The sequence below is a fragment of the Heterocephalus glaber genome, unplaced genomic scaffold, assembly GCF_053883595.1.
Source record: "Heterocephalus glaber isolate CG9 unplaced genomic scaffold, H.glaber_assembly_v1.0 deba00001600, whole genome shotgun sequence".
Lineage (NCBI taxonomy): Eukaryota > Metazoa > Chordata > Mammalia > Rodentia > Bathyergidae > Heterocephalus > Heterocephalus glaber.
In genome coordinates, this window is record NW_028258372.1 from 699,990 (window position 1) to 720,116 (window position 20,127).

At 45.5% G+C, this 20,127-nt stretch overlaps 1 protein-coding gene across 1 annotated transcript in view; it reads right to left on the reverse strand.

The window, feature by feature from the left end:
• Positions 1-17,915, reverse strand: part of Cenpf (centromere protein F) — a 45,022-nt gene extending 27,107 nt beyond the window's left edge. Inside the window, exons 1-9 of the mRNA XM_004853566.3 lie at positions 17,783-17,915; positions 14,873-15,047; positions 13,949-14,145; positions 7,679-7,797; positions 7,137-7,228; positions 5,459-5,750; positions 3,830-4,032; positions 1,247-1,372; positions 330-458 (exon numbers count right to left, since the gene is read on the reverse strand). Of these exons, the coding sequence (XP_004853623.2) occupies positions 330-458; positions 1,247-1,372; positions 3,830-4,032; positions 5,459-5,750; positions 7,137-7,228; positions 7,679-7,797; positions 13,949-14,145; positions 14,873-15,034 (1,320 nt within the window). The 5' untranslated portion in view covers positions 15,035-15,047; positions 17,783-17,915. The remainder of the gene's footprint in view (positions 1-329; positions 459-1,246; positions 1,373-3,829; positions 4,033-5,458; positions 5,751-7,136; positions 7,229-7,678; positions 7,798-13,948; positions 14,146-14,872; positions 15,048-17,782) is intronic.
• Between the last annotated feature and the right edge of the window lie 2,212 nt (positions 17,916-20,127).

A 20,127-nucleotide genomic window follows, 5' to 3' on the forward strand; every position in this document is an offset into this window, starting at 1 on the left:
TGGGTGGCTATCAGTAACAACAATGCACTGCACAAAAAAGCTGCAGGGTCTTGCCATGCAGCCCAGGCTGGCCTGGAAAGTGCAACGATCCTCCTGCCTCAGCCTCCCAAGTGTTGGGTTTACAGGGCCACCTCACCCCACCCGGTTTAACTTGATTTAAACATTATACAACATATGCAAGTATGGAACATGACATGAAACTCCTTATGGGTGCAATTTTTATGCTTCTATGTATCGGTTTTTAAAAACACTCTCCTCGCCACTGTGGGAGAGAAGCATGCATGAGGACCAGAAGGGACCCCGAGGAGGGAGCCACCGTCAGCACCTACTTTGTGCAGCTCGGCCTCCAGGCCGCAGAGCGCGTTTTTGGCCTGCTGCAGCTCCTGGGTGAGCCTGGCTTTCATCTGCATGCACTCCTGGTCCAGTGTCTGGAAGGCGCGCTGCTGTCGGGAGAGCTCCTAGAACAGAGGGCAGACGGGTCACCCGGGCGGCAAGCGGAACAGGCACAGCACCCAGCAGGCAGCGCTGTGTCCCCTCGCTGGCGTCTCCCAGTGGCCGATGCAGTCATAGAGCTGGGCTCACTAGTCAAACACGGGGCTCTGCAGTCTGCGGCTGTCCAGGGGGAGCCCGGCCCAGCTTCCTCATCCCCAACCCCACGTTCGGCCCCTCCACAGTCCTGGGTCCCGGCCAGCTGCCATGGAAACCACAGGCACCCAGAACTGGTCCACAGGAGAGGTCCCAGCTCCCACTCGAGAGGATGGGAAGTCAAGGCCCTCAGCGAACATGGATCACCACACGGGGACACCAGAGGTCCTGGTCCCGCTGTGCAGGGACTGGACCCTCACCGGACAGGACGCACTCTCAGGCAGAGGCCCTGGGGGCAGCATCCCGCCCGCTCCTGTCCGGCAGGGACAGCTGCCTCTCCTGCTCGACTGCAGCCACAGGCTTTGCGGGCACCTGAGGGCTGATCGCAGCCCCCTCGCTCCAAGGGTGTGAGAAGAAAAGGGAAGCCTGTCCTTCCCGGGACGGAATCGCTAGCACATCAGAGAGCTTGGGAAAGACAAACAAACCCTGAGCACCAATCTCCCTTCTGGCTAAAACCCTAAGCTGGACCAGTGCCACATCCAGGTGTGGGAGAAGAGGCCCCTCCCGCCCCCCAAAGCTCCCCGCCCACATCAGCAGACTCCCCAACACCACAGTTCTCCAGAGCCTGGGGGACCCGCCCCTCGCACCCCACTTCCGGTACCTCCTGGAGCGCCTTTTCTTTCTTCTTGACCCTCTGCTCCAGGGCACATCTGGCACTTTCCGCGTTTTGTCGTTGGCAGTTCAAGTCCTCCGTCAACTTTTTCAGCTTTTGTTCCAGCGCAGTACACTAACAGCAGATAAAAACATTCCACACCAAGCCAAAATTATTCCAGAAAGAGGCACCGTCTGTGTTTCAGAAAAATCTTAGTCCCAAGATGTCGTAAGGTTACTGGTGTTTTGATCTTTCTGTTGCATAAAACATTGCATTTGAAACTGCCAAACATGAAACCACCACATTTATTTCAGAACAAATAAAACTTATCTTTGGGGAAATATTCACAAGGAATAAAGCATTAGCTCATCTAATTAAATACTTCACAATCTGCCATGGAAACTGAGGCAGCTCTGTTGCTGTCACACAGAAAGGGAGGTTCAAAGGCAGTGGTGTCAGCCTAGCAGTGTAGGAGCTGCAGGGCCAGGATGTAGCTCAGTGATGCCTCACCTGCCTGGCAAACACAAGGTCCTGAGTTTGACTCCTGATACCAGAAAACAAATGTAGGAGCTGCAATATAATCAGAGGGTGCCTGTTTCTCTCCTACAATTCTTTCAAGCAAAATGAATTCTGTAGGAAATTTTCAGTGATGAAGTGCTTCCTTTTCACTGTACTTTATATTTCTGGAGGTTCCAACTCTCCATGATACACACCCAATCTTTCACCAAGCCACCAGACGCAGCACAAACAGTAATCCATTGCCTTCTTACACGGCCAGTTATCCATTAAGTATTTTTGCAAATGTGAAGTACTTGAAAATGTAGGAAGCTCTTCAAGAATTAGATTGGAACAAAATGGCCTTAATTCTTCAAGTAGCAAAACCCATTCCTATGTAGCATCCATTCCCTTGGGCCCAAATCCATAAAGCTGGTCAATAATAACAGAATGATTTTGCACATATAAGAACTTTTAAACTACAAAGTTTAAACAGTAAGATTTTGAGACAGTGAGTTCAAATCAACCCACTCCCTTGGGCACCTATTAATATACCTTTGTTAGGCCGGGAATTTAGCTTAGTGGTTTTGCTGCCTGCTGCGCTAGTGCAAGGACCTGAGTTCGATCCCCGGTACCAAAAAAAAAAGACCTTTGTTATTGTCCTTGTTGTCCTGGAGTTTTTAAATCTCCAAGGAAAAGTACTATCGAGATTATAACAACAATAAAATATGAATTCAACAGATATCTACTAAGCAATTATTCTGTGTCGCGCATTGTTCTAGATACTGACAATACAGCAGCAAACAACACAGACAAAAGTCATGGCCCAAATAATGGTCCAAAATCATGATGGTTGACAAATCTCAGAGAAAAATATTTTTTAAAGCAACTGCAGCCAACTAGATGAGTATGCCATTGGCGCCCTCTACTGGCACTCCCTCAAACTGCAGCACACTCCACTCACCCATCTCAGAAGCAATAGTCCTTTTCCACTAAACATAGTTTTTAAAAGATCCTTTCTAAAAGTAGTAATATTTTACTTTTTAAAAATTTTAATGACATTCTGATAGCCACGATGCATGGCCCACATAAAAGTAACAGACCACTAGGTGTCACAAAAGCGCCACAATATTCTAAAGTCAAGTATCCAGAGCTCAAGTCCATATGTAATTTGTGACCGTGGACCCTTGCTTAAGTTTCTGGGTCTGAGTTTTTCACCTGTGCAATGTGCTGAACTCCAGGCCTGAAGCCTGTCCAATACGCTTTCTACATGAATTCAAGCGTCCTCCAAACTGGCAGAGACCCGGGAAAGCCCTGCTCTATCAACATCCTGGATCCATTCACAAACACTACTCCTCTGTCTCCACTGTCTGATGCATAACACTAATGGCACTGGCCAGGGAATGGCATCAACACAGCACGAACTGATTTCAGCAAAACATTTGGCAAACTCCTACTGGGGACAAGAAGGAGAAAGGTCAAATGAATTTCCAGTTAAGTAGATGTGTTAGACAAAATCCAGGAAGGACTGAACGAATGAATCTTCAGAACCTGGAGGGACAGCTAATAGAAAGCCATAGCTGTGTTGTCACAATTCTTAATTCACAATCTGAATTTTTTAAAAAATCAGCAACTATGTTAGCTGAACAAAGATTGATTGATCCTGTCTCACCAAAACCAGTAAGGTGAAATGTGACAAGGTAAAATGTCACTCATACACAGAAGTCCTGGCCAGGCAGAAATTCCACTCAAACTTGGCCTATCTGAAGGAATATATTTACTGGATCCCACGAGTGGATGGATTAAAGTCAATCACATATCCTAACCGCCTCTTAAAGCTCCCTCGCACTGAGAACCTGGACTATGTGCGGCACTGCACACGGATCACCTTCATTGCCCCACCCTTGGCCGCATGAGAGGGACCACTCCCTGGGAGCAGTGAAGCCAGCCCTGCCTGACGCTTCTTACTCAGTGGCATCAACACTGCCCAAGATCCTCGCTCACGTTTATTTTATAAACTGAAAGTATAAAACACTCTTTGCAAAGAACTGTATGAAAAGAAGGCGATTTCTTAGCAATTCATGAAAAGTCAAGTACCTGAGTTGCTGCCTGCTCATACTGCGCGGTCGTTCTCGCTAGTTCATCCCTGTTTTTTTTCAAAATTTTGTCTTTTTCAATTAATTCCACTTTTGTTTTCTCCAGCTGGAGTTGCAGCTCTTGAAATCTATGCGCTTGGCTTTCCATTTCTTTCTCTTGTCCTTGCAGACGTAGTTGCAGCTCATTAACCTCGCTTCTCAGCTCTTAAATCACAAATGAAAACCACACTCCAGATCATATAATTTTCTTTTTTTTTTTGGTCCCAGGGATCCAACTCGGGACCTTGTGCTTGTGAGGCAGGCGGCAGCACCACTGAGCTAAATCCCTGGCCCCAGATCATATAATTTTTATAAAGTGTTCAGAATTTACCTTTTATTTTACTCTACTCTGAAATCTTCAGTGAGACAAATCTAAATAATTTACTATAACAAAGAAACTAACTACATTTCAGTGATCTAGTCATTTGTAGCCAAATACTCTTATTGAAAGCAGAGAAATAGGATTCTCTTAGGTTTTCACAGAAAAACCTGGGGAGGAAACGCTTTTCTAAAATCTCAAACAGTTATCTTACAGAGGCTGCAAAAAGTATATCTGATACAGTTATCACTTGTTTTATACTCTGGCAAACTAACCCAATGTGTGATGGAGAAATATTGTGAATGTTTGCTTTTTAAAATTTTATTACAGCAAAAGACACATTGTCATTAATCCCCCCCAAAATACTTCCTCTTGCTCTGAACACATTTATTCCATTATCTTTGGAACTTTCTGAAGCAGTTTTTGAAGTTCTCTTTCATGCCTTTAGTTGCTGCCCAAATGTCCTGAATCGATGCAAAACACTGACCTCTCATGGTCACTTTGACTTTGGGAAAGAGCCAGAGGTCGCACAGTGCCAGATCAGGTGAACAAGGCAGATGAGGACACTATTTCATGAGCTGCCTTTCTGCTGACTGGCTCTTGGCAGCAGCATTCACTGTATTTTTAATCACACCTCATAAAGACACTCAGGAAAGAGAACTTCCAGAACTGCTTCAGAAAGTGGCAGGAACAATGGGATTAATGTGTTTGAAGTTTAGGGGATTAATGGCAATGTGTCTTTTAGTGTGATGGTTTATTTTTAATTTAATCATTCAGCATACAATTCAATCACACTTCCTATTTATCTGTGCCCCTATCAATCCAGATGAGGGGTAGGCAGTGAAAAGTTCACCCTCTGAATTTACTGGTAGTTTTATCGTGAGTAAAGATCAAAAGAGTATGAACCTCCCATCATGCCAAAATTAACAATGATTTTCTTCCACTTTTTTTCCTACATACACACGACATTGGTTCCAATGGCCTAAGCAGGGTGACAGCTCTCACTAGTGAACTCCAATGATGATTTACAATATATCACAGTGCTGGAAACCGCCACAGTCTAGAGCAGATTCCAAAGCCACCTGGTGTGCCTGGCTGTCAGCCGAGGTGTGATGTTTGCTCCCACCTGGACCCGTGGCAGCGGGACACTGGGTACTGCTGCCGTGTCTAACAAAACACGTACGTGAGCTCCAAGATGAACACCCCCCATCAGTGGCTCTGAAATTATCTTGGGAACATTTAATTTAAACTTAATTTAGCTCCAGCAGTTACCTTGATTCTGGCCTTTCAATTGATCCAAAAGAGGAGAACTGCAGGAATTATCATGGCAACTGCTATTAGTGTCTCTTTTCCCTGTTTGCAAAACTGATCTGCTCGGAGTCACCTCTTCCTCTCCAAAAATGTGAGATGCGGAGAAATCCCTCCTACTTGGGGTTTTTTGAGGATGAGATGGAAGTTGATTTGGGGTCCTCTCCTGTTGCCAGGAGAATACAGACGAGGAGGCCTGGTGCCGGGCAATGTCTCGGTGATTCATGGTAGTCGGGGGAACCGCCTGGCTGGCTCTCTGGAAAAACAGAAACCCTTCAGAGCCCTCTGGAGTCTCAACATCCAATGCTATTTATCTTCAAATAAAACATAAAGCCATGACCATGTACCAAGAAAGAACGTTCCTCAAGTCCAGGGAACCACGACATCCCGGTACCCAGCCACGGGATTCAATCCCAAACTGGCTCCCCTTTGCCTGTTCTTGGTCGCCCCCAGCCCCTGGAGCTTTGCACAGAGAATCAAAATTAAATTTTAGCTAAAATACTCGTTCAAGACTCACTTTCTACCACACACATCACCGAAAAATGCCATTTCGCTGACTTCTCTTCCACAATGACTTCTCTCCGCTGCTTCCAAACTGTTCCTCCTCCATTCCTTCTGACCAACAGCAAGGCTTGGCCATAGTAGCTGCACCACGCTCTTTATCATAAGCACTATTCTTGTTGTGGGATGAGGGTGGATGTCGAAGGAGACTCACATTCTCCATTAAAAAACAAAAAAGAGGGCTGGGGATTTAGCTCAGTGGTGCCACCACCTGCCTTGCAAGCACAAGGTCCTGAGTTTGGATCCCCAGTACAAAAAAAAAAAAAACCCTGCATTTTAAAAATTTTATTAACATTACATTTCTTCACTCACCTCTCTCTGCTATCAAAATGGAGTGTAAAACTATGGCCAGCGGTTTTTTTTCTTTCTTTTTTTTGAGACCGGGTCTTGCTATGTAGCCCAGGCTGGCCTCAAACTCACGGAGATCCTCCTGCCTCGGCCTCCCAAGTGAACCAGCAGCTTATTTAAAAGAACTGAAGAGACTGTGTTGGTAACATTCTCCTCTGAAACCAACATTTCACAAAAAATGAGGCTCAAGAGCCTCTTCCCTGGCGGTAATCTCATTCCATCAGAAGACTGGACAGCCAAAGCTGCCTCCAGGTGACAAAGTCCTCCTGTGAGCATCTGGAATCACCCTCAGGCTCACTCCTTCCTCATCCTAGGGTCTTACCAGCAAGAGAACTGCACAGCTCTGGTTCCCCTGGAATTCGCGCACAGTCAGTATGTGGAGATAAACTAACCTCCCCACTCTTCTTTTCCTCACTCCCACCCATTTTTAAAACTAAAAAGTGCCAGGCATGGTGACAAGCACCTGTGATCCTAGCACTGGGGAGGCAGAGGCAGGAGGATCCCTGCAAGTTCAAGGCCGGCCTGAATTGTCCTGAGACCCTGTCCCAAAAAGCCAAAAACAAAAAAACTAAAACGTAATCACCCCAGAGAGAGTCAGGAATGTTTTTCGCAGTTTTCAAAACGCGTCTCAGCTCTATGTAAGGAGATTTTTCTGTGCCTTAGTCTCTCCAACAGCAGAGTGCTTCCCTGGCTCTAACTGTGTGTTCTGTTTCAGGGCCCACAGCTAACTCACTTTAGCCTGCAGGACTTTCACTTCCGCTTCCAATCTTCTTCGTTCCTCAACTTCTTTATTGTATTTTTCTCTGAGGTCTTCATACTTGGAACCTAACACAGACAAGGAAATAGGGTTTGATTTCACTCAGTGATTTGGGGAAGCAACTCAGAGATCACCCCTTCCATCAGATTACGCAAATACCGAAATCATGGGGACAGGGGCCGGGGGTGTAGCTCAGTGGTGCTCCCGCCTACCTCACAAGCACAAGGTCCTGAGTTCGATCCCCGGTACCAAAAAAAAAAAAAAAAGAAAGAAATACATGGAAACATAGGCGTTTTGAAGATTCTGAAACCGAGTCTCCTTTAAAACCCACCACAGGAACAGAAAGTGGACTGCTTAATGTTCACCCCAGTAACACGCAAATGAACACACAGCAGGCGGCTGCAGTTTTTTAAATATCCAAATTAAAAGCTGAATTCAAAGTCAAATTCACTCATTTCTTTCACAGAACTTAAATCTCAGTGAAGGAGCTGCTTCCACCCAGGGAAAACAATCTTTACCGCTGTAAGGCTGGCCCGGCGTGGGCGGAGCGGCGAAGATCTGCAGGGAGCTGCAGGCGCAGAGAGAGCAGTCAGCAGGAGGCGCCGCTGGGTGGCTCCTTTCGAGTCCAGATTTACACCTGCGTGAAAAGGACCCGAGTCAGACTGCACTACAGACGGCCACGGAGAACGGGTGCCACGCTTCCCCAGACGACGCGAAAGCTCCATAGAAACCCCCTCCCAGAGCCCTCAGCTATCCCATCTACCCCGCGGACACTTAAAAAACGCCAGTTCTTCACAGGGGCCGAGTCTAGTTAGAGAAATACGACTCTGCACCAGTAATTACGAGGCCATAAAAAGGCTGCATGAAGATTCGCGGTAACCTCGGTAGCAGCTAAGGAGAGAGGGAAAGCCTGAGATGCACTCGGGGCTGGTGTTAGACTCTGCGCCCAAGGAGAACACAGGGATGCCCAAGGGCCCAGAGAAACATGGAGGGAGACGGACGTCAGGGAGTGCCGACATGGCCCGTGATGTTTAACCTTTCAGAAACGGACTTGATGTGCAGATTATGCATTATATGGCATTTTAAAAGCAGATATAAAATTAAATATAATGCATCTAGAAAAGATATGGCCGAAAACAGTTCCAAAGACAAGGGGAAAGTGAGTTACATGGTGTATATATGTTTAGAATATCCGCATCATTGAAGGAAATTCTGAATGCCTTTCAGAACCAAATAACGCATTAAAAGAGGGGTCTGTTCTTTTTTTGTCTGGAGGGGGTGTTTGGTTGGTTGGTTTTTTGGAGACAGGGTCTTGCTGTGCAGCCCAGGCTGGCCTAGAATTTGGGGTGAACTTCTGGCCTCAGCCTGCCAAGTCCTGGGACTTATAGGCCTGCACCACCACACCCAACTAGGGTTCAATTCTTATGTTAAAGAAATGTCAATTCTTCCAAGTCTACTTGTTTGATTTTGCCTAATGAAAGAAATAAATGGAGCACCTCTTAGGAAGAGGTAAAGGGATGCACCACTTTCTTGCCCAGGGCAGATTATTCAAAGCAAGAAGTAAAAGTGAAGGAAGAGCTCAGTTTCCCAGCTTCAAATTCACTCTGGGGAGGAAGAGGCACTGTACAAGCTGAGACTAGGGACAACTCAGGAAATTAAAGCGTCCCATTTAAGTTTACGTGGGTGAAGCACTGCACAAATTAGCATTTTTAAAAGCAACAGAACACGAGTGAAATTAATTTTCACATTTGATTGAACTTGCTGTCTTCAGAGTAAAGCTATCACTTGGACTTGTAATCATGGTGAAAATTATCAATGAGACATTTCACATTTATTTGTACCAAATGTTCAGAATCGGGCATGCACTGGGAAGCTACCGCTCAGCTGTCCCGACGAGCAGCAGCCATGTTTCAAGGGCTGGAGAGGGAGAGAGTCAGGCGTGCCCAGGGCCGCAGTACTGGACAGGGCAGGCCCAGGCCCGCAGCCCTAGCATGGGTGGAAAGGAGACAAGGAAGGTGTGACCTAAGGCTGACCACAGTGACCAGGGATATACCCCAGGCCCCCTTCCCCCAGACCCATCCCAAATTCCTAAGAATCTTAAGACATTCTGAGTCCATCAGTTCCAAAAGTTTCGGCAGAGACTTCCATTTTCAAAAGAAACAGCGCAGGCATGAAACACTTCATGTGATTTGAGGTGTGGACAATTGAGAGGTGAATTCCGAAGGGTCCTGCAAAACCAGTGTTTCTTTTCCCTCTCTGGTTCATACCTTACCTCCTTTTCCCCCGGTCCTTTCAAGTATAAAAGAAAAACATTATCTTAAATGTTAAACAAGGTATAACCTGCTGTCTATTTTCATAAACTTTTTGTTTCTCCTTCCCTGTAGGCAGAATAGTAAAACGTACCACCACCAAAAGAGAACTAAATTAAACTTTTTACTGATTTGAGCCCTACGACACTGCCAAGATTCTGACAAATATTCCACAGGGCTGAACTGGACTCCAGCAGACCTTCCAGAAACCCGATCTCAGCCACTGGGGGTAATAAATTCCTCACTGCCCTTAAAGGTGGCCAGGGGTAACCTGGAAACCGTACTCAAGAGTTTCTTGCAGTTTGTACTTTTTGTACTCTCCAATTTTTATAATCTAGAAATCTATACTCCAGGTTTTATACACATAGCTTGTAACTTTTCATAAACATTCATAACCATATAACTAATAAGACTTTTTTTTTTTTTTGAGACAGCTCTCTGTGCATCCTCTATATCCTCAGTAGCTGGGATAACAGATGCATGACACCATGCCCAGCAATAAGAATTTTCTTTCTGATACCGGGAATTGAACTCAGGGACTTGCACTTGCCAGGCTAATGCTGCACCACTGAGCTACATTCCGGGCCTTTAAGTTTTTTTGTTGTTTTTTTTTTGGTACCGGGGATTGAACTCAGGACCTTCCGCTTGCGAGGCAGGCGGTGGCACCACTGAGCTACATCCCCAGCCCTTAAGAATATTTTTAAATCAAATATGCCACAGGGGTGTCCGAACCTCATAATGATGACAATGAGGACGAATAACAGTGATAGTAATAATACTATATTTAATGGTAATAATATTGATAATAACAATGCTAATATTTAGCAGTTGCTACCTTAGTCTTGAAGTCATGAGGACTTTATATTTGCTGGTATTACTACTAAATGGCATTTTGCAATGAAATATAGAAATATAAAAACCCAGGTGTGGTGGCACACACCTGTAATTCTAGCACTCAGGAGGCTGAGGCAGGAGGATCGTAGTGAGTTTGAGGCCAGCCTGAACTACCTACCAAGGCCCTGGCTCAAAAAAAAATTTTTTTTTTGGTACCAGGGATGAAACTCAGGTCCTTGCGCTTGCACAGCAGGCGGTGAAACCACTGAGCTAAATCCCCGGCCCTCAAAAAATTTTTTAAACTTAAAAAGCAAAAAAGAAATGTATATAAAATGAAATATAGAAACATATACAAAAGCATCTTTCCCTAAAAATATACCAGTTTCTGCCCAAACTAATTAGAACAAGCATTTCTAAAACCAGCACCCAAATGTGCTTTCCAGAGAAACAATCATGCCACATAGTGAGCTGTGCCTCCTACTTCCTAGCACTTGTTTTCCAAAACTAAGATCTATCTTCCCTTCACGCAACAAAAATGTGGGGCGCTGCAGTTGTCGGGTGCTATGGATACAGGATAGGACAGTCAGGCTCCCTGTTCTCACAGTATCTGGGATGGTGGAAAGAACTCAGTGAGACAGAGGTTATCATTCTAACATGCAACCTTCAGACAGCCACCTCCCTCCACAGACAGGACACAAAACTGGAAATCACAGAAAAAGACTGCTGTGAAGGAAAATAATCACTTTCACAGAAAGAGGAATGCACCGTGGAGTACTACTCTGCCCTAAAGAAGGACACACGTGAGTAGTTTATAGGAAAATGGATGCACCTCAAGACCATCATGTTAAGTGAAATAAATCAGACACAGAAGCTGAAATACTGCATGATTTCTCTCACCTGAGAAGCCCAAAGTATAAGTAAAGAGAAAAATAAAAGACAGAAAATAGGAAGTAGGGAGAACTTTTTCAAATGGGAAGGGTAATAAGAGTTGGAGGGAGTAGATAGGGCTAGGAGAAGGGTATGAAAACATTACCTTATGTGCTGCAACATGTACTAATCATTAAATAAATAGTGACTTTTTAAAGGCTTTAACTTTGAAAAATATTTTTGATTTTGTAGGTAGAACTCACATTATTATACCTGTGCCACAAAAAAAGTAAATTTCTTGCTATCAAGATATTTATTAATTTCAAAGAGAAAAACAGCTGCTTTACAGAGGAGGCGTTCAGAGCTTTACCGCGGAGGAAACTGAACTCAGTGACCGAGGCTGCAGGTCATTAAATCACGTCCCCTCTGGGGCGAGGCTGCACAGCAGCAGGAAACTACCCTGCAGCGGTGGTCTTACCACAAACAAATAGATGACCGCCGTCTGACTCAGGGGTTCTCAACCAGAAAAGGTCGCGCCCCCTAAGGTCAGGTGGCAAGGTCCAGAGACTCTTGACTGCCGAGACTCAGGGATGGGGTGGACTCCACTCCTGTCTCGTGGCTTCCACCCAAGAATGCGACTGAGATCTGACCACATGGTCTGCCCCCTGTACTGCCTGCTGTCTGGTGCGAAATGTCCACTGTGCTGCTATTGAGAAACTCTCATCAGTGAGACCATTGTCAGCCAAACCCCAGGGGTGAGACGGCTGGCAAATAACTAACCAGCCCTTTCCGGAAATGTCAAGGTCACAAAAGAGAAGGGACCCTCAGGGCTTTAGAACAGGCTAAGAAAACCTCAAACTAAATGCCATGTGGAGTCCTGGATCAGAATTCAGCCAGAAAAAGATTACTGGAAAAACCAGAGAATTCTAATAACGTCTAGTTATCAGGATCGAATTCCTTGGCTTGTAAAACGTACTTTGGTTGTGTAGTTGTTAACAACTAGAAATTCTGGGCAGACACATGCAAGAACTCCACTACTTTTGGAACTTTTCTGTCAACCTAAAGTTATTTCAAAATAAAGTTTTTTTAAATTTCTGGGTATTTGTGGATCCCACAAAGGGATAATTTATTAAAGTCCTTTTAGCCAGAATTTTGACAAAAATCCCACCATTAGAATAATACCATTTCTAAACTAGCAAAATATCATTAGACTCCATTAATCTTATTTTTATTCATGTATCTAATGGGATTTTTTTTAAATAAAAAGTTGTAATAAACAACCTTTTTATTGCCTAGTCATGGCAAAGAAATATGCAAATTGATTTCATAATGCTCAGAATGGAAGAAGAGGCTGGGAGACACGGTTCTCAGTAGAAAGGTCTTGGATTTCACTTCCTTCCCCACCCAGCTTAGAATCCATGGTGACGACTTGAGCCAGTCTCCTCCAGCATCCCCACTGCCCCGTCGGATTCCACGGCATTATCCTGGCCCCAAGCCCACCTGTTCACTCCGTCAGCACTTCCCACCCCGTGACGCACACGCACACGCAACCCCAGAGCGGTCCCACTGTACATTCCGGGTCTCCAGCCTCAACTGGGCCTTCCATGCTCTTCATCCTTCTAGAGTCCTCGGCTCCAGGTCTCCCTCCTTCCACTCCCTGGGAAAACCTGAGCCCCCGGGGGTAAGCCATGCTTTCCCTTCCTGCTGTCGTTCTGGCGCCCCCTGTGGACAACTTCAGCTTCCTTTACCACGGTAACACCTGGGCCCAAGGCTGCACCTGGCACCTGGAGCAGCTCAGTCAACGGAGAAACTACTAGGGAAACCAGTATGCAGCTTTCACAAAATAACTGAAACTAGAAACTGTACTTGACCCAGCTATAATATCCCCGCTTCTAGGTGTCTTCATGAAAGAGTTAGAGACATGATATTACAGTGATCCACACATACCTATGTTTCTAGCAGCACAACTCACAATGGCTAGATCCTGGAAGCAGCTTATAGGTCCATCAGCAGATGAATGGATATAGAAAATGTGGTTTTTACACACAACGGAGTACGACTGTGCCATAAAGAAAGATAAACTTCAAATATTCATAGGTAAATAGCTGCACCTTGAGACCATAACACTAAGTGAAATAAATTAGACACACAAACTTAAGTATCACATGGATTTTTTCTACGAGAAACCCAAAGTATATAGAGCAAAATAAAAAACAGGTCATAGGAAGTAGGGAGACAGATCTTTCTCAAACGGGCGGGGATCAAGAGATGAAGGGGAGAGGAAAGGAGGAATAGGAGAGGAATAAAAGACATTAAGATGTGTTATGTACATGGGCCAACTCCCCACAAGGAACGTAATCACGTACCATACGCATGATCTAATAAAGAAAATGAGCCGGGTGTGGTATCACATCCAGTAACCCCAGCACTAGGGAGGCTGAGGCAGGAGGATAACTGAGTTTGAGGCCAGCCTGGGCGATGAAATGAGTTCAAGGCCAGCCTGAATTACATAGCAAGACCCTGACTCAAAAAATTAAAAAAAAAGAAAATCTGAAAAAAATAAACACGGACTAAATGAACGATCAAGCAACCACTTGATGTGTTTATATAACGACCGAACTGAATCACTGTTTATTCCACTGGAGGAAAAAACATTGCAATATATAATGATTGCTACATTAAACGAAGTAATAAATACACCTTGAATATGTACAAAATACAGCGTGAATGTGTTGAACAGTACAAACAACATCCATATAAATACCACTCAAAAATTACCTTTTCAATTCCTGCTCCAGTTTTTCTATTTGTTTTCGGCCTGAGTTTAGCTGTCCCTCCTGGAAATTCACTTGTGACTCTTTGACTTGAAGTTCGTGAGAAATCTTCTGCTTACTTTTCTCCAAATTTTCACATATTTCCATCAATCTTTGGTTTTCCCTCTTCAGGTTTGTACCTTCAGTTTTTTCAGTTTCAACCTAGTAGGATTCATTGAGAAGGAAATAGAGCCCTTGTTCCATGAATTCACCAAGAATTACATGTAGGTCAGAGCCTGACAATGACTACTGATTTCCTAAAATGTCAGTTGTAGTGAGCGAGATGGCAGCGCTTCCTGAACACAGAAACCTAGGCTGGAGCCTACAGACCAAAAACAGCTCTACACAAGGACCCGAGTTCAATCCCCCGTACCAAAAAAAAAAGTACGTGGAAGTTTTCATTCACTGGACCTGAAGAGAAAGGCTGGGGGACATGGAGGTAAAAAAGTCCTCTGAGAAAGCCACCTCCACCCCAACGGCGAAAAGCTCAAATGCTAACCCCGGGTCGGAAGCAGGGACTGGGGCTTGCTGCTGTGCGGGGAGAAAGTGACTCCCAATTCAGGGTCCCCCCTGGAACTCAGAATGGACCCCAACATCCCTGAACATCGGCAGCTAGGCAGAAATGAGGACAGAGATGGAAAAGTTAGAGGCAATTAAAAATATCTGAAAAGCAGAGGGAGTTGCCACAAAGATAGAAAATCACTCTTCTCTACATTTTTTTTTTTTTTTTTTGGTGGTACCAGGGATCGAACTCGGGTCCTTGCACCTGCACAGCAGGCAGAGAAACCACTGAGCTAAATCCCGGGCCCTCTTCTCTCCATTTAAAGAAAATAAAATAATTCATCCACAAATGGGGGAAACCATTTCAAACCCCAGAGCCAGGCGGTACCTTCTGCTTCTGTTTCTGCAGTGCGGCCTCCAGCGTGTCAAGCTGAAACTGCCTCTGCTGCTTCTCTTTCTTGAGTTTGTCCAGCTGTCCCTCCAGCTCCTGAATCTTCTGTAGCGCTCTGGTAGGGAGGCCTTCCTTCCATTCTTCCAAAGCCCAGCTCATTCTGTTCACTCTCCTTTATTAGCCCAACATTTATAAGTGAACCGAAAAGAACAACCACACTGTTAAGCTTCACATAGCTAGAGGATCACCTGGAGTTCAAGGCAGCCTGAACTACATAGCGAGACCCTATCTCAAAAAAAAAGAAAATTTAGGCTGGAGATTTAGCTCAGTGGTGCTGCCACCTGCCTCACAAGTCCAAGGTCCTGAGTTCCATCCCTGGTACCCCCAAAAAGAAAGAAAATTTAAAGTCGGAGACTAATGAATGGGTTTACCTAACTATCTCCAAAAGTCAAGCGTGAAAGCATCACATTTCAAAGATAATATCTGCTCTGCATCCTCTGGAAGGTGGCTGCCAATGATTCATTTTAAAGTACATACTATGCTTGTTTGGAGCACCGTTATTCTGGGGTTTTCTCACCTCTCAAGTTCTGATTTCTTTATGGTCACCTACTTTCTACTGCACAGTTTGTTTTCATCATAGGAAACATGAAAGCTTTGCTTCAGGTGACCAAGATCCTGGCTGTAAACAAGTCAAACACCTGACTCACTACTCGCCAAATGCTCCTGCTTCCAGCTTCACATCATTAACTACCATCAACTTCATGCCTGTTCCTCGGAAACCCTTCCTGAGACGCCGACCTGGCCAGCTCCCTGTCGGTTTCACACACACATGCACGCACGCACCTCGTCTCCTTCCAGCCAGCGTGTGAATTAATGGAGAGCAAATGCAGCCTTATGACTAGGATTGTTCCAAAGCATGAAGTCATGCTTGGGTCAAAGTGGAAAGAGGCACACCAATTTAGGGACTAAAAGGGTGTTCAAGTGCCACTGCAGCTGCTTCAAAGATGAGTAAGCTTGGGCAAGTTATTTAAGGGCTCTGTGTCTTGGATTCCTTATTATAAAATGAAGCTAGTAATGGTAATGACCTTCTCAAGCCTAGAACAGTATCTCCTAGTGAGCCTTTATACATGTTAACCATTCTGTCAGTTCTTGAAAACACTTTTTTTTATTTGTGCATTTCAGCTTACGGTACAAAAGGTGAAGGGCCCGACCTCCTTCTCAGCTACACCTTAGAAAAACTTGTATCCTCTAGGAGAAAAGCTTGGCTATTATTCTTAACTTTAGCCTTTAGAACAAAAAAAATCTAAAGAAAAGTCATTTTCTAGTTATTTTGGCAACAAGACGAGAATTTGGTTTCTGACTAAGAATCATAAAAAGATTTTCAAAAACTAAAAAAGAACAAAGGTCTTGGACAACACGTAAGTTAGAGATCAAGCGCTGGAAGCTGTGTTTCCACTGCCAGGATAATTTTTCTCCCAGTTGTCAGCTTTTGGAAGACAACCTTTTTATTTCCTTGCAGTACTAGAGATGGAACCCTGGGTCTCATACATGCTAGGCAAGTGCCACCACTGAGCTACATTCTCACCCCTTTGTTTTGTTTTGTGAGACAAGATCTTGTTAAGTTTCCCAGGCTGGCCTCGAACTTGCAAACCTTCTTGCCTCAGCCTCTAAAGGAGCTGGGATGACAGGTATACACCACTGCGCCCTGCAGAAGAGAACATCTTAAACTCCACCCCATTTGTCCAAAAACTACTAAAAGGAATCTCCTGCCTCTCAACTACCAAAGGGCAATTTAGCTTATTTGTTCAAGAGTAAGAGTACATGGCCAGGCATAGTGGTGCATCCCCTGTAATCCTAGCACTTGGGAGGCTGAGGCAGGAGGATCACCACAAATTTGAGGCCAGCCTGGATTACATAGTGAGTTCAAGGCCAGCCTGAACTACATAGCAAGACCTTGTCTCAAAAACAAGAATCTATCCTAAATAATTTAGCTGGCCACTGATGTCATTACATCAAGATGCTACAGCCAGCAAAATATGAAAAGGAGCAACTTAGAAAGATGTCAGAGATATGGGAAAAAAACAGAAGAAAAACTACCAAGTTGAATGCTTTCCCATTTCAAAGTCTAAGATACAGTTATATAAATATAATTGATATATTTACACTACATTAATGTGTAATATACCAGACCCAAGCTAACTATGATTACAGCAAACAGTGACTTGCTAAGACATCAGGTATCAGCCATCTATCTAGGACCAAAAGAACCAAAAAAGTCAGCCTGAAAAGCAAGATTTAAGGGGCAAAGTTGGGGTGGGAGGGGCAAGGATAAAGAAAAGCCCTGAATGTTAAGCTTCCTGCAAGAGGGTTTGCAGGACGAAAGGGCACATCCTGTCCAGAAAATAATTGTCTTTACACTTTCTTAAATATGTGGGGGACACTCCGTTCCCGGTCACCCAAGCTCTGTAATGTCCCCGAGGAGGCTCTTGGGTGCCCCAGTCGCCTTCCCCAGCTCTGCAGCCCGTTTTCACCATTTCCCATTAACAGGTTCCCCAGCCGCCGCCAAAAACCCCAAGGGCCTGCGGCGCCCAGGGCTGGACCTTCACCGCACCGGGCTCCTCGCGGGTAGGACTCGGCTCATTTATTTCTGAATCTTGATCACCGAGCAGAGCCTGCCACACCGGCGAGTCCACATAAAGGTGGAAGGAAGGAAACGCAAACCCAGCAAATAACAGGGCAGGACCCGACTCCCGGCCCGAATCCCAGCAACGAGGAGGGCTCCGACTCGACAGAGCTCCGGACTGGGGAGGGGGCTCGGGAGGAGGCACCTGCGGGTCTTTCACCCTGTGCAGGAGGAAACCGATCCGCGCGCCCGCCGCCGGCTCGGAGCCGCTCCCGGCCGCTCACCTGGCTGCCTCGCTCAGGCCGCTTCTCCGACCGTCCGCTTAGGCGCAGTCTCCGCGATCCGGAGCCCCGATCCCGATCCAAACCGCCATCCACCGCCACCCGGGGGACCCTTTGCCCGCTTCCGGTCCTGCTCAAACTCGCCTCTGCCGCCTATTGGCCACTGCAAACAGCTGTGCACCAATCCACTTCTGCACTCAAGGTCTGCCGCCTGTGATTGGCTCTTTTGTATGGGTTTAAAAAACAAACCCTCTCGCCAGGCTGTGCCCGCGCTGGGGCTCGGACGCTTTTCTGTTGTTGCTTAGAGACAAGACCGTCTGGTGCTGTAGAGGCGGGACGCTGGTTTGAACCCGCGTTCGGCAGACGTCCGCAAAGGAGCCGGCTGATTAGAAGGGTGGGGCCTATCTCCCACAGCCTGCGGAATGATACACGGCTCACATTCAAGTCTGTATTAAGTTTAGAACGCGTACTAAGTACTACGCTTGCTATTGCATCAGTCATCCAACGTCCCAAGTAATAGCCTCATTTAAAAGTTATCAGAGGCCCATAGAAGCTAAATAATTTGAAACTGAATCTAGACAGGCAGGCTCTGGCTTGTAACTGCTGACCTCTATTAATCACATTTTGATGGAGTTCTCTGAACACGGGGGTTTGAGGAGGAGACATCCATCAGACTTGCATATTCAGAAGAATCTTCAATACTGGGTTAAATTGCTTCTTTGTATGAAGTCCACCCGCTTTGCATATAGATTTGTGTATTTATTTATTTTTTCCTGTTCAACTATAAATGAGCTTCTAAAGGCAGAAGCACAGTGTGAACTGTTAAATGATGTGTTGTACTCTTCAATAAGTTCAAAATTTTCCCAATCCTCCCTTCACCATTCTTTAGACTATTCCTACAGCCTGGTCTTCACCTTTCACTGAAATTCTGCTAGTCCCTCAGCACCCTAACTTTCTTCATAAAACCTCCCTATTCCCACTCGCTGCTTAGAAATGCTTATGTCCTACGCCTTGATTTATACTTGCAGGATTTTTGTCATGTGTTATATTTATGTCTATGTCTGGCTCTTCAATCAGACTCAAAATTCCTTTACAGTAAAATCTGTTTAATCCTTCTTCGCAGCCCTAATGTCTCCCCAGTGACTCAACACACAGTAATTTGGAGGTAAAATCTGAAGAAAGGCTTGGTTCTCCAGGACCCTGGAATCCGCAAGTGGAGGACAGGGAGCAAGTAAAGTGAACAAAACTTTTGGGGACCCTGCTAAGATCAGTCTAGTACCTAGTAGTTTGAATCAAATTCTAAGTCCAGCACTAACTACTATTCCATTGCTTCCCAGGGTCATTATTCCATTATTCCTCAACCACCTAAGAAAAACAGAACTAGAAAGATAAGTAATCGGGCCAGGGATGTAGCTCAGTGGCACCGCACCTGCCTCGAAAGCTCAAGGTCCTGAGCTCCATTCCCAGAACAGGAAAAAAAAAAAAAAAAGATAAGTAATCGAGGATTTTTAAAGTTTGAAGGCAAAATTTGTCCTTACTGTATGCATTCATTCATTGCTTAGCAGCTTCCTGTCTAGATTGCACACACAGCCAAGCCTTGTGCTACTTTCTTCTCTCATAAACGATTAAAAATGCATTCCCCAGAAGAGAGTCATGTAATGGAGACTTCTGGTAACTTCTGTGATATTTCTTTGACTTTGATTATTTAGTTCTCTTCCCTTGCTTCTATTTTCCTGCAGTTTATTTGGGTTTTGGGGAAAAGGGACAGTGACCAGGTGAGCCCCATCCAACCAAATGTAGTCGCCCTCTGACAATCCACTTCCCGGTTCTTTTATCCTTTCAGTCCGCCCGCTACTTCAGTGAGCCAGTTCTTTCCCTCCAGTCTGCTCGTCTTCCACGTTTACTCCGCGCCTGTGAGGGAAGACTCTGGGACCTTCTCGTCTTTTCCTCTCCAGCTTATACTGGAGCGCTCATCACTGAAATCACCCTCTTGCCGGAGTCCTCAGCTGCCCGGTCTAGTGTTCTTCTTGCCCCCGAGCCTGTGTGCGTGCAGCTGCCCGCTGTGCGTGCCCTCCCTGCGTGCACTGCGGAATGGTGTGGAGTAGAAGCCCAGGCCGTGTAGACCTTCTGAGGGTGACTTCTCGCTGGGCTCCAGGGCTCCCTCCAGCCCCTCCTCCAATTTTCACAAATTCTCTGATTGTTAACGACCATCTTCACCCTCATGCCCGGGAGGCCACCTCAGCACACGGTTGACAGAAAATGTGCCTTCTGACAGGACCACCTTCTGCTTCCTGCCCCCAAATCTAAAAGCTTGCCAAAATCAATACCTGTCACTCCGCTCCCGTGTT